Raw genomic sequence first — 18,087 nt, 5'->3', positions numbered from 1 at the left:
GGGGGCGGGACGGCGGCGGCGGCGCTCAATCTCAGAAGTTTGGAAGTGAAAACAAGAAAAATGAAAACGGAAAAAATTCGTTTTCAGAATCATGAAGAAAAAAGAGAAAATGAAAACAGGTGTTTTCAGTTTTGATTTTAAAAAATTTTACGCCAAACGCGTTTTTTGTAGGCATTTTCAGTTTTTTTTCTCGAAAATTGTGAAAAATGAAAACGAGACCAGAAACAAACAGGCCCTTAATGTTTCACAAATGAGTTTAAAATAGCTCAAAGAGTTTTCTGGTTTCTTGTCAATGATCATTTAAGTTGGAAACGTGTTTTGAGTCATTAATGTTTCACTTTCATAAACGAGCTTAAATTAGCCCAAAAGTATTTCTGAATTCTCATCTTGTCCCCGAGAATTTTCTTTCAATTTAACTTTTTTTTAATTTAATTAACAAATTCGTTTCTTTTTTTTTTTAAGGGTTTCTTCTATTACTATTTCTTGGTTTTACACGAATGAAGGGGAAAAAGTAAAAAACAAAAAACAAAAAACAAAAAAACAAAAGCAAAAAACTAGGAGGATACTAACTTATTTGTGGATTGATGTAAACCACTTTTACTAGCATCTCTATTCATCCATTCCTGTTAAAATCTCGCTACTTAAATAGGAGGTCCTGTTAGGTGGGTAGGGGAGACTTAACTTAGTGCTGACTCACCATTGGGTAGGTGAGACTTAACTTAGTGCTGACTCACCATTTTACGAGTATTATCGCATGGGATATATATCATTTTCTACTTTTATTGCTCAATTGGGCTCAATAACCTAAGGTTGGTAAATGTTGTATTTTCGTTTTTGTCTGATTCAAAGATTATGAGACATTGAATTACTTTGAACTCGTCAGTTGGCAAGTTTGCACCTTAGATCATTATTTGCTTTTGACTATTGCTCAAAGTTTTTTGGTAGCTCCTTTTCTTATGTACATTTTTGTGGGTTGAGAAAACAGGCATTGCAGTGTTCTCCTGGGAAGGAGGTTGTATGGAATCTGCTGTCCTTGTTCACAGCAACTGGAATGGTTTTCTTGGAAATTAGCTTGGTGGTTTTCTTACTCCAAGAAAATTACAATATAGTGTTCAAGCTTTAACACATACTTTTCTCGTCTCTGGGATCGCAGTGGCTGTTGATGTTCTTCTTCTGAAGGTAATATTTTCGCATTTGCTTATCTTTGCAAATGCGCGGATATTGTTGTGTGCATGTATGAAAACTGAAAGGTTGTTAGCTTCTTAAATCCGCTTTTAAGACTTATTTTTTCCTGTTGATTTGATCATTGGCAGAAGTCTGTCAGTTAGTTCCAGTGTCTTTTATTGAGAAAATAGCACAGGTTCAAAGTTGAGTAGGTTATCTATCTCCTATTTCATAAGAGATTTTTTTGCAATTAGATGACTACACATAGATCTATGTATTTTTTGTTGAATACCACGTAGCATACTTGAATCTTGTACCTCGATTAATGATTCAATTTTCTTCTCTTTGATGCCTCCCAGGCGATTTATGTATTTGGGTTTGGGGCGCCGCTCTTCATCGACGATGACGCTCCAACTAGGCATAGTGTAAAGTGGGGCTTGTGGCTCGTCCACAAATTAGTGCTCACTGCAGTTTATGGCTTCATAGTATTTGTTCATTTCTCGAAATGGAGAGAGAAACTGCCTCGTGAGTATCTTTCATATTCTCATCTATCGTTCATCTTGCCAGAGTTCCATTAGTTTTCAACATGTAGTTCTCTTGTTTTCTTCTGCAGCAAGGCCAACATTTTACAACTACGTCATTGCAATGTTCGCGATAAATTTAGTAGCAATGTTTGCTTGTACGCTTGCAGTGATAGGGGCCGGTTTAGGCATTTGGTATGGGCAAATTTTTAGCCGATTGAAAATGAGATTTTCTGATTTTTCATCTCCTCGCAATATTACACTAGTACGAATTTTCCATTTCTGTCGACAGGTTATACTATCTTACTGCTATCTGCCATCACTCTCTGTATCTTCCTTTCCTATATGTAACCTTCCTAGAAGATTTTTTCCAGGTGATCATTTGTTACCTTAATGTTAAAACAGTTTTGTTCTGCTCTTCCTGATAACCTGTTTGATGGCTATAATTCTGATGTTTTGCATTTTGATTTTCACAGGAGGACTTTCTTTTGGACAATGCATACTACTCCGAAATGAAAGATGCTGGGTTCTTTGATGCTGATTTTGCATTTTGATTTTCAGAGGACTTTCTTTTGGACAATGTATACTACTCCGAAATGAAAGATGCTGGGTTCTTTGATGCTGATTGGGATTAATCCACCAACAAATTATGAATTTACCAGCTTCAGAAGAAAACTGTTGTGCATTCTGTATTTATTCTTTTGTTTTCTTTTCTTTTCTGTTTTGCCAAAGATACATTGTGTAGATAAATATACGTCCGTTGGATTCGAGCTCGATTAACAGAAAATTATTACATCTGTTCAATTGCACTGCACACGTTTCAACAACTTACGAAAATTTTCAGCAGGCATTTGCACACTGTAAATTGTTCTACAGCTCTTTTGGTCTTTCCTAAATATGCAATTTGTACGACACTTTGGTTCTTTTGATCAGAAGATCCTCTTTTATCCATGACATTTGAAGATGCTGCGGGCCATGAATTTGGCGATTCAAGAATGTGCTTCAAGCCAAAAATATAAGCACGTTCTGATAGTCCTCCATTTATTTTATATTATTTATATATCGCAAACTGGGGCTATCCAGTTTACCGGATCCTTAGAGGTCTGCCCATCCGGCTTGTATCTCAGGTTGTAATTACCCAATTGGCTCAGTTTGAGTTCTGATTCTCTCAAGTCTCAATAAGAAGTTGCTTGCTGTATATTGATTTCGCCAATAGGGTGCTCTTGTTCGAAACCAAGATAACAATCTGAAACTATAATCAGCTTCATTCCCTGGAAATAGAGCCGTTAATGAGTTAAACTAGTATGAGATTAGAAACTAATTTTATTAGGGAAAAGAAAAAGAAAAAGAAAAATGTCAAATCATAAATAACAAGAAACATCATATCTTACTCCCTCATGAGAGCTTAATTACGAAAATGCAAGTATATCGATCTACAATGCACGATGCACAATTAGAAAAGCTATAAGCTAAGAGCATCTCCAACCCTTTTAACACCAAAATGGCGTAAGAAAAACTCCAACCCACACCTAAATGGTGTGGATAAGGTGAATTGCCACTGGGTTTCATCCCCAACCCAGCATCTTTTTTTTACGACAATTTGCCATGAAGGATGTTGAATGAACAGTAGAAATGCATTCAACACCAAATGCCAAGTCAGTTTTTATTTTTGTTTTTACTTTTTGCTTTTTTAATTTTCCAAAAAGGCCACAAAACAATAGTTGTTCTCTATTGTTACCCCAATTTCTTCTATTTCAACAAACCTTTTTCTTTTTTGCTACCAAAAACGGAAAAAAAAAAAAAAAAAAAAAAACTTTCTTTTGTGTCCCACATTGTTAATTTTGTTTTATGGTTAATTAATATGTAAATGTCACGAAATCAATTACATAATGTAAAAACGCTTGATACCAACATGATTTTTTTTTTTTAATAAGAAACAGGAAACTTCATTGATCAAATAAAATATAGAGAAGTTTCAAGATGGATGAGAAATCCATCGAAAAGGAAACAAAGAGAACAAAACAGATAACACCAAATGAAAAGCTAAACCGAGAATCCAAAACAAGGACAAAAACTACTAGAAAAATAGAAAATAGATTCTAAAGCCCCATCTTATTCAAGATGTCATCCCAACTTAACAAAATCAGCAAAAGCAGAAAATTTTTAAAGGAAGAATCAGTTGAAGACCACAAAGATGCAAGGAATTTTGCTTTCTCGAATAAATCTTCAAAAGGCATCTCCTTCTCCTCGAAAACTCTGATTTCTCTCAAACCAGAGAACCCAAATAAATGCTAAAGTCAGAGCTCTCCTTATTATCTTAGCCTTTTTGTCAAAATTACATAATATCAAAAATAAATTAGAACACTAACATAATGCAAAATTCCTAACATAAAGCAATGAAATTAGCCATCTTCTTTATTATTCTAGTAAATAGATTTCGGATCCTTCAATATCGTTGAAATATTAGCCAAAATGACAGTTGTTGATGTTGCTCAACTCTTTTTTTTTGTAAAATTCGCGCTTGTTCAGCTCGAATATACTGACGAATGTTTGGATTAGTGATCAACTTCAAGTCTTGTAACAAAATTTTGTTTTCTTCTTTAGTTTTCTTTCGAGGCTAAATTCTTGTTAAAAAAGGCAAGACTTGAAAGAAGAATTTGGCCTTGAAAGAAATTAAAGAAGAAAACAAAATTTTGTTATGAGACTTGAAGTCGGTCTCCGATCCGAGCATTCGTCAATATATTTGAGCTGAACAAGAACAAATTTTGCACAAAAAAGAAAAAAGAGCTTAACAACAACATCAACAATCTCCTTCCGCATATGCTTTTGGTTAATATTTCAACAATATTGGAGGATCTGGAACCAATTTATCAGAATACTAGATTGTTGGCCCAAAAGGTGGTTAATTTCATTGCTTTACGTTATGAATTTTGTGTCATGTTAGAGTTCTAGTCTTATTTTAATATTATGTAATTTTAATTCATGTTGGTATAAATGTTTGATGTTTTTACATTATGTAATTGCATTTTGTATTATTTACTGTTGAAATCTTGCCTTAGTTAGTTCGGATTTCCAGGGCTGCATTATTCTATATTAGGATAGCTGAATATTTTGTATTAAGTTACCTAATTTTCGTTTATTCTCTTTCCTTATTTAGGCTAGATTGTTTCCCTTATTCTGTTTGATTTTTATTATGTTCACACGGTTGCAGACTGCAACCATTCCCCTATATATATAGTTGTAATTTTTCATTCAAGTAATAAGAGAAAATAAGAGAGCCTACCTTTTCTCTCAGTAATTTTCATGGTATCAGAGCCTACATTTGAAAAACCCTAATCCCTTCTTCATGGCCAAATTCGGCATGGCTACTGAGAGACAAACCTCTACATCCGAAGTAACCTCCAATCCAGAAACTGCCGCACCAACTTCGAGCAGCCATGGAGGACCGGACACTCCTCTCCTCATCACCGGCCACAAACTCAATGGTTAGAACTATCTCCAATGGTCCCAGTCGGTTATGATGTTTATCTGTGGGAGAGGCAAAGATGACTATCTCACTGGTGAAGTCACCATTCCAGAAAAGAATGATCCCAAATATAGGCAATGGAAAACCGAGAACCATATGGTAATGTCATGGTTGGTTAACTCGATGAACAATGAGATAGGAGAGAATTTTCTCTTGTACGGAACAACACAAGAAATCTGGGATGCTATTAGGGAGTATTTTAATACTCTCACCCGCTATTGGCAACATCTTGATGTATTCGAAGTCCACACATGGAAGTGCCCTAATGACACAGCCCTCTACCGGAAAATTGTCGAGCAGAAACGGACGTTCAAGTTTCTTCTCGGCTACAAAAATTTAGACGAAGTCTGAGGAAGAGTAATGGGGACCAAACCTTTTCCTAGCATTCGTAAGGTTTTCTCAGAAGTTCGACGTTAAGAAAGCAGGAAAAAAGGTGATGATGGGATCTCAGGAATCTACCCCAACACTTGAAGGATTTGCCCTTGCAGCACGAGGACCGCCAACAAACAACAATATTGACAACCGGCAGAGGAGAGAATTGCTGAAAAATTCATGACAAACCCGCTGATTGGAAGCCCTCACGACCAACAAATGACAAAGAAAATCGTGCCTATGTTGCTGCCTCCAAAGAAGATAGTCCGGCCGCAAGTGAGACAAATCCTTTCACCAAAGAACAACTTGAAGTCCTACAAAAGTTTTTCAGCCAGAATATTCAACCTCAGCCAAGTACTTCGGTGCCTGGAACCAGTATGTTAGCACAAAAAGGTAACCTTCTAATGGCCTTTATAGCTAATAAAGGGCACATGAAACCATGGATTATTGACTCTGGAGCGTCAGATCACATGACGGGAGATGCAACTATATTTCACTAATACAGGCCATCTAGTGAGAACCTTACCATCCGAATTGCTGATGGTTCCTCATCCAAAGTTGAGGGAACAGGCTCGGTCCAAATTACTAAGGACTTGATTCTAAGCTTTGTCCTCCATGTTCCTAGTTTGGACTGTAATTTACTTTCAATTAGTAAATTGACCAGTGATCTGAATTGTGTAACTAAATTCTTTCCAAACTTGTGTGAATTTCAGGAATTGGATTCTGGGAGAAAGATTGGCAGTGCTGAGATGCGTTCTGGGCTCTATCTACTCAAAAACAACACTCCTCTAAGAAGACAAGCTCAAAATGAAAATGGTGTGTCCTTTAAGAGTCAGTCAATTTTAAATTCTTATGTCAATAAAGATAGTGAAATTATGCTATGGCACTATCGTCTTGGTCATCCAAATTTTATGTATCTGAAAAAACTGTTTCCTTCTTTGTTTATCAATAAAAGTTCAATGCCTTTTTATTGTGAAATTTGTCAACTTGCCAAACATACTCGTAGTAACTATCCTAGTCATTCGTATAAGCCATCTCAACCATTTGCCTTGATCCATAGTGATGTCTGGGGCCCCTCAAGAGTAAAAAACATAACATGAACTCGATGGTTCATATCATTTGTTGATGATCACAATAGATTGACCTAGATATTTCTCATGAAAGAAAAATCTGAAGTAGGTCAAATTTTTTAAAATTTCAATTCCATGATACAAACCCAATTCCAAACCAAGATTCGAGTTTTAAAAACTGCCAATGCCAAAAAATACTTCAAAACTATCCTTGGTAATTACCTCTTGAGTCAGGGCATAGTCCACTTAAGCTCTTGTATTGATACTCCCCAACAAAACGGGGTTGCAGAAAGAAAAAACAGACATCTACTTGAGGTAACTCGATCTCTCATGTTCTCCACTAATGTTCCAAAGTATTTCTGGGGAGAAGCAGTCCTTACATCTGCATACCTGATCAATAGAATGCCCTCCCGAGTTCTCCAATTCCAAACTCTTTATTGAGTCTTTCTCCAAAACTACCCACATACCAAAATTATTTCTTCCTTAGATCCAAAGGTATTCGGGTGTTCATCATTTGTTCATATCCATCAGCAAAATCGTAGCAAATTAGATCCTAAATCCATTAAGTGCATTTTTCTTGGGTACTCCTCAAACCAAAAGGGGTACAAGTGTTATTCACCTACTACCCAAAAGTTTTACAACTCAATGGATGTGACCTTCTTTGAACATCAACCCTACTACCCCATATCTGAAATTCAAGGGGAGAACATGAGAGAATATCAGCTTTGGGATGTTCCAACCAATACTGAATCTTATTCTGGTCATTCACCACAGTCCAATGAAATTCTTCCTGAGACTATGGATCATACACAACTTGACAATGAATCCGAAAGTCAACAACCACCTGCAAACTCACCACAAAATCCAGTTTCTAATCCATCATCTCCTATCCACAATCACTCCAAATCACCACAAACTCCAAGTAAAGAGCTTCGTGTCTATGTTAGAAGGAAAAGACCCGAAAGGGAGATAGAGCACTCAACTCCTCTCGCACATGTTCAAGAATCTGTACTGAGTCCAAAACCTGTTCAAATTCACTCAGATAAGTAAACTTCCACTCTTGAGATTGAGAATGAAGCAATTGCCACTGATGATTGTGATATGCCGATTGCTCTAAGAAAGGGTGGTAGAACATGCACACAACACCCCATCTACAACTTTGTCTCCTATGGAAAATTATCTCCATCCTATCAGGCATTTGTTTCGGCTCTTGATAGTGTGCAGGTACCTAATTCTATTCAGGAAGCTCTCAAGAATCCAGAGTGGAGGAAGGCAGCTGGTGAAGAAGTTAGAGCCTTGGAGAAAAATGGCACATGGGTAATATCAAATCCCCCTCCTGGCAAGAAACTAGTTGGCTGTAAGTGGATTTTTACTGTCAAATATAAGGCTGGCGGTAGTATCGAAAGACTAAAGGCCTGCCTGATTGCTAAGGGCTTTACTCAGTCCTATGGAATAGACTACCAGGAAACATTTGCTCCAGTTGTCAAACTCAATACTATCCGGGTTCTTCTTTCCCTTGCAACAAACTGAGATTGGCAATTACACCAACTAGATGTAAAAAAATGCATTCTTAAATGGTGATCTGGAAGAAGAAGTGTATATAGAAATACCACCGGGACTGGAAAATTCCCTCAACAGCAACAAAGTGTGCAAGCTTAAAAAATCTCTATACGGACTCAAGCAATCTCCTCGTGCATGGTTTGACAGGTTTGCAAAGTCAGTAGTGAGGCATGGGTACACCCAATGTCAGGCAGATCATACACTGTTTGTGAAGTTCTCTCCAGAGAAGAAAATAGTAGTACTGATTGTGTATGTTGATGATATTATTCTAACAGGTGATTATGAAGGAAAATTATTGAGATTGAAGAAGCTTTTGGCCGAGGAATTTGAAATCAAAGAGCTCGGTGGGCTCAAATATTTCCTAGGCATGGAGGTGGCACGATCCAAGAAAGGAATATTCATCTCTCAACGAAAGTATGTTTTGGACTTACTAAAGGAGACAAGCATGCTGGGATGTAAGCCTGCAGACACTCCAATGGATTCAACGAAAAAGATAGGGACTGAAGAAAATAGTGCTCCAGTAGACAAGGGGAGATATCAGAGACTAGTAGGACAACTAATCTACCTCTCACACACGACCTGATATTGGTTTCTCTGTTAGCGTTGTAAGTCAGTTTATGAACAACCCAACAGAAGAACATATGGCAGTTGTGAACTGGATTTTAAGGTATCTTAAGATGACACCAGGAAAGGCTTGTTATACAAGAAGAATGACCGTAGAGATATTGAAGTCTTCTCAGATGCAGACTGGGCAGGAGATATCTTAGATAGGCGATCTACATCTTGGTATTGTTCCTATGTTTGGGGAAATCTTGTGACTTGGAGGAGCAAGAAACAATCTGTAGTTTCAAGAAGCAGTGCAGAAGTTGAATTCAAAGCACTAGCTCTAGGTATCTGTGAAAGAATGTGGATACAAAGACTACTTGGTGAGCTAGGAGTACCAAGTGAGAAGTCCATCAAGATGTTCTGTGACAACCAAGCAGCCATAAGCATTGCAAAGAATCCCGTGCATCATGACAGGACAAAGCACATAGAGATTGACATGCATTTCATCTCAGAGAAGATTGAGAAAGCAATTATACAACTGGTCTACACTCCTACCAGGTTCCAAACAGCGGACATACTCACTAAAGCTCTTCCACGAACTAACTTTGAAGAATTGAATCACAAGCTGTGTATGGATGATATCTACAACCCAGCTTGAGGGGGAGTGTTGAAATCTTGCCTTAGTTAGTTCGGATTTCTAGGGCTGCATTATTCTATATTAGGATAGCTGAATATTTTGTATTAAGTTACCTAATTTCCGTTTATTCTCTTTCCTTATTTAGGCTAGATTGTTTCCCTTATTCTGTTTGATTTTTATTATGTTCACACGGTTGCAGACTGCAAGCATTCCCCTATATATATAGCTTTAATTTTTCATTCAAGTAATAAGAGAAAATAAGAGAGCCTACCTTTTCTCTCAATAATTTTCATTTACATATTAATTTTTCTCCATATTAAAATTAACCATAAAAAAATAACAATGTGGGACACAAATGAAAGCTTTTTCGTTTTTTGGTAGCAAAAAAGAATTAAAAAAGTGTTGAAAAATAAGAAATTGGGGTAACAATAGAAACAAAATTTGTAACCTATTTGCAAATTAAAAAAAGCGAAAAAAAAATTTAAAAAAAGGGAAAACGCATTTGGTGTTGAATGAACAGTGGAAACACATATATGCGTGTTCATTCAACACCCTTCACGACAAGTCGCCATAAAAAAAAAAGTGGGTTAGAGATTAAACCCAGCAGCAGTTCACCTTTTCCACACCATTTTGGTGTGGGTTGGAGATGCTCTAATGCAAGTAGTCTAATATCTTATGTTGAGGCACCAATAAAGACTCGTGTTCTAGTATGTCACATTAGTTGATATATCTGTTAAACTGATGTCTGATAAAAAATATACAAAGACCTAATGCATCTTAAATATTCTCATGAAATAACCAGCAAGAAAAAAACAAATGTAAAGAAAGTTGAAAATAAGCAATGCATGATTGCATTCTAACCTGGAGAGCAGTTGGCTCTGATGGTAACTCCATATTGGTAACCAAGTGGTCAGAGAAAGTCACTCTCTTCAGAGCAAATAATTCTGAGGTCGAGGTGTTACCAAGAACCAACCACCATGCTTCATCTTTCACCTGTGCAAAATACATCAAGTTAAGATTCAGTCTGATTAACGCATATATATATATATATATATAGACACACATATATATAAGAAAGAACAAGATGAACCATTTACCTTAGGGAACCGAGGGGCAAACGCTCTTGAGGACTTTCTCCTGGAATTTTTCTTCTCCAGTTTGATGTTCAGAGAGGGAGATTTTCCACCATTAACTCCCCTCCGATTGAGTCTTAATTTTACCTGGACATGGGGGAAGTACTGCAGATCCTAATAACAAAAAGGGAAATATTGATTAGTTCACATGTCCACCTCCCAAAGACAGAAGGGACTAGCATTTCGTCAAAAGATTCGCCCGCCGCGTCCACTCCCCAAAATCAACGAAGAAAAAGAAAATGAATAAATAAACAAAAGAAGTCCTAAGAAGTTGCATGAGCAATTTTATTTTATTTTATTTCATTTTTTGAAAGTCTGCACAAGCAATTTTAGCTTGACAACAACCACCCCCAAATCATCTACATGAGTAGGCCACTTTTTTTCCCTGCCTCTTTTTTTTTTTTTTCAGAAAAAAGAAATCAATTTAGAACATAACTCCATTGTCAATATAAAGTTTCCTTTCAAAAAGAAAAAATGACATGTAGAAAGCATGACTAATGTTTTGCACGTAATTGTCCCTTTTTTTTTTTTTTTTTTTATAAGTAAACCAAACAATTATCAAATGTTTTTGGCGGACATAATTCCAGTTCAGATTTCTATCCAAACCATACTTCTGGGACCCTTGAGGCTTTTTTTTTTTTTTTTTAATAATAAGTGATGGCACCTTTCTTGGTATTATGATATAATATATACAATAAGCGTAACTATCCTAGAGAAGTGAAAAGGAGAAGTTGATTTCTTCTATGGCTGGATACGCACAATATCACCTACGAGGGTGCAAATGCAGCTAACAACGTGCCTCCTAGTTGAGAAGTAAATAGTCAAATCATGTTGAATTGATTTTTTTTTTTTTTTAAAAGGAGTAAAATTATGAGTATGAGGGAAGTGTATTTCCACAAAAGAAGATCATGACCATCCCATAACGCTAAGATGCAGATATAAACCTTCAATAGATGCTTAACAGCAAAGAAAACAATTTGCAGGCTCCAAACCTGAACTAATCTTGAAGTCGGGAAATTTCCAATCATGCTCTGCAATGCTGCCTTAGGGAGATCCAATAATTGCTGCAAACTAGAAATTCCCCTTCTGCTTAAAGAATCCGCAAGTTCAACAGTCATGCAGGGAAGCATCCACAAGGAAGAATCTTTATCAAACCATAGACCCTGAAAAAATCAAAACATTATATCAAGGGAGAGCAATGCTGCTGCATGTAAACCAAAAAACAACAGCATCAAATACCATCAAACTTATGAAGTCTTAATTTGCTGTGAACTTTTATTCAAACCTTCTAGTCTTTTTTTTTTTTTTTTTTGGACTTGACTTTAGTTTTCCTTTATTTTTATTTTATTTTTTTTCTTTTTGAAACAAGAAACTATATATTGATGATCAAAATTTAATTACAGGGAGAGGAAGAGCTTTCCTCTAAAATAATACTGAGGATCTCGAGAAAGCCAGTTATGTTATATGGGAGAGTTAGATATTGTGTAGCTCTTTGGGTCACGGGGAAAACAAGTTTATAAGCTTTCTTCTGTCTGATCAAAATTTAGGATGATTTCTTTTTTTTTTTTTTCATATTAACATACAAGTTCCATCTCTTTAAATTTCAGCCAGTAATTTCAGTTGTTTTGTTTGATGCTCTGAACCTAGGTCGTGAGATGATAGCAATTACATTAAGTAATCAATTATGATAACTGCGACTTAAATCCTGGAATTTGAGTTATGGAAGTTTCAAAATCTCAGTGACCATCAAGTGTTTAAAGGTATTCTTACTAAAAGAGGAATGTAAAAAAGAAATGCCCTTTTCCCCTTTCTCCTCCCTCTCTTGCAAGCAATTAGACAAATTATCTCACTTCAATTTGACATAACCAAATTAATAAATACTGCATGCTGCAGCCTACTATCTTCCTCAATTTCTTTTTTTTTTTTTTTTGAAAACAGTACCGCAATTTCTTTGATTGATGAAGAAATGGATTAAAATGCAACAGTAGAGGAATACCTGCATGATCATTTGCAAAAGATGCATGCAAGTGATTGAGCTTGAGAGCCATCCGCTATTAGCACATATATCTATCATGGCCTGGATAATGCGTATACTTTGATCCAAGACTGACTTTAAGTCTGTGACATAGTCGCTGATTGGCAACTCTAACTGAGAAAAATGTGCCTGAATGACAAAAATTATGTGTACGATAAAGAACAAACAAGATGAAAAAGAAGACAGTAAGAGAGTGATTTTCACCAAGGTCACAATGATGGAAAAAGATGATTCTGACCTGAAACAGCAGATTGGCCTTGACATGAGGATCATCAAACCGATCCTTGTCCACCATATATTGAACTCGCTTGGACAAAGCTTCATTATAATTTTCCTGATATTGAAGTCCAAGGTAAAACTTTCATTTCTTACACTAAATAAAACTTTAAGCGGTAACAACATTAGATAGCAATAGCATGCATATATATCCAGCAAATAAAAAAAATACGGGAGATTCTAAGAAAAATGGGACAAGGATTTCGTCCTTCCTGCATTATGTCATAAATTCGATTGAAAAGACAAAGCATTTCACTTAAAAATCTCATCTCAAGAAATAATGGAGCCATTAATAACTTAGTGAACGGAGTACGTACAATAGAAACGAATTAATAGAACTGGTTTCGTTCCTTTTTACTCATCTATTTTGGACTATTTAGTCCTAGTTGCTATATATGAATAAATTATATTTAATTGTGACTAGTTTCTGTCGGCATATTAGATTAGAATGGTCTAATCGGATTTCACTAGGATAAATCAATTCGGAAGATTTTGAATATTCAAATCTTCCCTTATCTTCTCCTATTGATTATCCCGGTTGGTTAGGATTAGCAATTAGTCAATAAAATCTTATTTGAATATTAAATTCAAATCAGTCACTTTATTAGGAGATTTTCTTTCCCTTTTATTCGGATAAGCCAACTAACCTTGGCTATCTATTTAATTGTATTTCCGCAACATTCAATAATATTGCAGATCATTTTCTTTCAAATATGCTTTCATGGTATCAGAGCCACTCTGAACCTTAATTTTCTCTGCCAACCGGAATGACAAAATACGGAATGGTCGGCGGGAAAGAAACCTCATCATCCGAGGTTACCTCTGCCTCTTTAGGGGCTGTCAATCCGATCCAGATCAATGGATTTGAAGCCTCTTTTCAGCAAATCACAAGTCCTAAATTCAAATGGACAAAATTTCGTCCAATGGTCACATTTCGTAATGATGTTCATCAAAGGAAAGGGAAAAGAAGACTACCTCACCGGTGATGCTGCACAACCGCATGAAAAGGATCCCAAGTTTAAAACTTGGAAAACAGAAAATAGCATGGTTCAGTCATGGCTGATCAACTCCATGAATACCGAGATGGGAGAAAACTTCATGCATTACAAAACAACAAGGGAGATGTGGGATGCAGTGAAGCGGAGTTACTCCAATAGGGAAAACACTTCAGAGATTTTCAGGCTCAAGGGAATTCTGAACGATCTTCACCAAGGAGAATTAAGTGTAACAGAATACTTTAATACTCTATCACGCCATTGGCAGCAACTGGACATCCTTGACGAAACAGCTTGGCATTGTACCGAGGATCATAAGCAATACAAGAAAATTCTGGAAAGAGAGAGTTTACAAGTTTTTGCTTGGTCTTAATAAAACCTTAGATGATGTTCGTGGAAGGATCTTACGTACGAAGCCCCTACCAGATGTTCGTGTGGTTTTTTCATAAGTGAAGCAGGAAGAGAGCCGAAAGAGATTAATGCTAGGAACCCCCAATGATGCTATGATCTCGACTTCTAATGATGCTGGAAACTCAACCACGAATGCGTCTACCTTAGCCGCAAGAGGACCACAATTCAACAGCGAAAACCAACAAAGAAGAAACCGGCCTTGGTGTGATCATTGCAAGCGATCTGAACACACCAAAGACACTTGCTGGAAAATCCATGGGAAACCAGCAAACTGGACCCCTCGGAAGCAGAATGAAGGAAGAGGCTTCAAGCCTCTCAAGATAAGCATGGAATGGATGCTCCCACACAACAACAACCCGCAGAATCTTCGATTTCACTGAACAAGGAGCAGTTAGAGCAACTCTATCGTCTTCTCACACCACCATCTAAGCCAATTTCTAATGTAGGGTTGTGCACCACGACACATAATGGTAACCATTCAGCCTTAATCTCATCACTTCATACCCAGGAACCGGGGATCATTGATTCCGGTGCCTCTGACCACATGACAGGTTGTTCCAAACACTTTTCTTCCTATACTCAATATTCTAATACTGCTGAAATTAAGATTGCCGATGGGTCTCTAGCTACTATTGCTGGAATAGGTTCAATCCAAATCTCAAAAAACCTTATTCTTCATTCTGTCCTACATGTTCCAGCCTTAAAGTGTAATTTGCTGTCCATTAGTAAACTCACTCGTAACAATAACTGTGTAGCTAATTTTTCCCCTTCTATGTGTCAATTTCGGGACCTATCATCGGGGAAGACGATTGGCAGTGCTAGAGCCTATTAAGGACTTTATTTCCTTGAGAATTCAGAATCTGAGAATCAACAAGCACATGTGTCAGGAGTGTCTTTTATTTCGGTTTCTAGTAATAAAGAAATAATGTTGTGGCATCATAGACTTGGCCACCCTAGTTTTTCCTATTTGAAATTTTTGTTACCAGCCCTATTCAAGAATAAAGATATTGTTTCATTTACTTGTGATATTTGTCAATTTGCGAAGTATACGCGTGTACCTTTCTCACCAAAACCATATGCACCCTCTATGCCTTTCTCCTTGATTCACAGGTTTATATGGGGCCCATCTAGGGTAACAACCTTAAATGGCAAACGATGGTTTATCACGTTTATTGATGACCATACACGGGTGACTTGGGTTTACATGCTTAAGGAAAAATCTGAAACCAGCCAAATCTTTCAAACCTTCCATAAAATGGTTCAAACTCAATTTCAGAAAAAGATTTCAGTTCTAAGAACTGATAATGGCGGTGAATATTTCCAGTCCACTTTGGGTAATTATCCTGACCGACATGGAATCATTCACCAAAGTTCTTATACTGAAACACCACAGCAAAATGGAATTTCAGAAAGAAAGAGTCGACATTTGTTGGAAGTGGCCCGTGCCCTTATGTTCACTATGAACGTACCCAAATATTTGTGGGGTGATGCCATTTTAACCCCGGCCTTTCTCATCAATAGACGACCCAGCCGCCCCCTCAAATTTCAAACCCCATTGTCTGTCCTTACAACTCAAGTCCCACACTTCAATATCCTCACAAACAACCTTCCGATTAAAACCTTTGGTTGTACTGCGTTTGTTCACGTCCATTCCTAACATCGCTCCAAACTCGACCCCCGAGCCATAAAAACCATCTTCCTCGGATATTCTCCAACAAAAAAGGGGTATCGTTGTTTCTGCCCACAAACAAAAAAAAAACCTTTGTTACCCGAGATGTTACTTTTTTTGAAGAGATACCTTTTTATTCCCACACTTCGCTTCAGGGGGAGAGTAATGATAAAGAAGCTTATGTGTGGGAATGGGATGTCACAGCCACAGTTGAAGAAGCTTTGACCCCACAATCAGCCCCCATTGTCGATATTCTAGTTCCAATCCAAACCGAAACTGAACTGGAAGATTCACAACCACCTTCACAATTGTCCTCACAGCCACAACAGTCGTCCCAGCCTTGTTCACAGCCAGTTCCGCAGCCACCTTTGTTGCCAAATCCACAACCACCACCTCCAAAACTACAAGTCTACTCTCGGAGGAAAAATTTTCAAGGAAATAAACAACTCACAGGCGCTGTGGACTGCCCTGAATCCGAACCTATGGTGGGTCCTAATCCTTCATCCTCAAGTAATCCCGAAACTCTCCATGATAGACTAGATGACCCCATTGCTCTAAGAAAAGGTGTTAGGACATGTACAAAACACCCAATTTCCAAATTTGTGTCATATGATAATCTATCACCCTCGTTTCGTGGTTTCACAACAAACCTTTCTAGACTTGATGTTCCCAGGACAATTGAAGAAGCTCTAGCTGTCCCAGAATGGAAGACTGCGGTGCTAGAAGAGATGCATGCCCTTGAGAAAAACGAGACTTGGAGCCTAGTAGAACTACCACAAGACAAGAAAGTGGTGGGATGCAAGTGGGTGTTCACAGTTAAAGTAAAGCCAGATGGTTCAGTAGAGCGGTACAAAGCCCGATTGGTAGCAAAGGGTTTCACTCAAACCTACGGGATAGACTACACAGAAACGTTTGCTCCAGTTGCAAAGCTCAACACTGTTAGGGTTCTCTTATCCTTAGCAGCAAATATGGATTGACCTCTTTATCAACTTGATGTGAAGAATGCCTTTCTGAATGGAGAGCTAGAAGAAGTATATATGAGTCTCCCACCTAGTTTCTATGAGGGCAAACGGGACAATACAGTGTGTAAGCTGAAGAAGTCTTTATACGGTTTGAAGCAGTCACCTAGAGCTTGGTTTGAAAGATTTTCCAAAGTAATCAAAGGTCATGGATACTCACAAGGACAATCAGATCATACTTTCTTCGTCAAGCACTCCACAAACAATAAGGTTACAGTTTTGATCGTGTATGTGGACGACATAATATTGACTGGAGATGACTTCCAAGAGATGGAGGAAATTAAGAAGCTTATGGCTAGGGAATTCGAGATCAAGGACCTAGGATTCATGAAATATTTCCTAGGGATGGAGGTTGCAAGGAGTAAGAAGGGGATCTCCATATCACAAAGGAAGTATATGATGGATTTATTAGAAGAGACAGGAATGCTCGGTTGCAAGCCCATAGACTCTCCTATTGAACCAAGAGGAAGGAAGAATTCAGGTGATGGAGGTCTGGTAGACACAGGTAGATATCAAAGACTTGTGTGAAGATTGATCTATCTCTCACACACAAGACCAGACATAGCTTTTGCAGTCAGTGTGGTTAGCCAATACATGCATACACCACGCCAAAACATCTTGATATAGTCTACCGCATATTAAGATATCTCAAGAAGAGTCCAGGGAGAGGACTATTCTTCCGGAAGAACGAGGATAGGAAGGTGAAAATCTACACGGATGCAGATTGGGCAGGTTCTGAAGAAGATAGGAGGTCGACATCCGGGTATTGTACTCAAGTTTGGGGAAACCTAGTGACTTGTACTTAGGTTTGGGGAAACCTGGTGACTTGGCATAGCAAATAACAGGCTGTAGTTGCAAGAAGTAGTGTTGAAGCTGAATATAGGGCTATGGCTCATGGCATTTGTGAGGCAATCTGGATAAAACGACTACTAGAAGAATTAAGAATTAAGTGTGACTTTCCTATGCAGCTCTATTGCGACAACAAGGCTACGATTAGCATAGCACACAATCCAGTCCATCACGACAGAACTAAACATGTGGAGGTGGACAGGCATTTTATCACAGAAAAGATTGAGAGTGGGATAATCAGTGTTGGATACATTCTTACAAAGCAACAAGTGGCTGATATTCTAACTAAAGGACTGCACGGACT

General features: G+C 37.6%; 1 protein-coding gene and 1 pseudogene across 1 annotated transcript in view; one reads left to right on the top strand and one right to left on the bottom strand.

Moving 5' to 3' along the window:
- The window catches only part of LOC112093443, a 3,421-nt pseudogene extending 1,070 nt beyond the window's left edge, over positions 1–2,351 (top strand).
- Positions 2,352–2,427: 76 nt separating this feature from the next.
- Positions 2,428–18,087, bottom strand: part of LOC21388198 (DExH-box ATP-dependent RNA helicase DExH14) — a 49,261-nt gene continuing 33,601 nt past the window's right edge. The window contains exons 44-49 of the mRNA XM_024171847.1: positions 12,803–12,898; positions 12,526–12,693; positions 11,522–11,692; positions 10,494–10,643; positions 10,258–10,389; positions 2,428–2,956 (exon numbers count right to left, since the gene is read on the bottom strand). Of these exons, the coding sequence (XP_024027615.1) occupies positions 2,861–2,956; positions 10,258–10,389; positions 10,494–10,643; positions 11,522–11,692; positions 12,526–12,693; positions 12,803–12,898 (813 nt within the window). The 3' untranslated portion in view covers positions 2,428–2,860. The remainder of the gene's footprint in view (positions 2,957–10,257; positions 10,390–10,493; positions 10,644–11,521; positions 11,693–12,525; positions 12,694–12,802; positions 12,899–18,087) is intronic.

Source organism: Morus notabilis, unplaced genomic scaffold (genome assembly GCF_000414095.1).
Source record: "Morus notabilis unplaced genomic scaffold, ASM41409v2 Scaffold1255, whole genome shotgun sequence".
Lineage (NCBI taxonomy): Eukaryota > Viridiplantae > Streptophyta > Magnoliopsida > Rosales > Moraceae > Morus > Morus notabilis.
The sequence above is the reverse complement of the archived record's forward strand: the minus strand, read 5'-3'. Positions and strand labels throughout refer to the sequence as shown.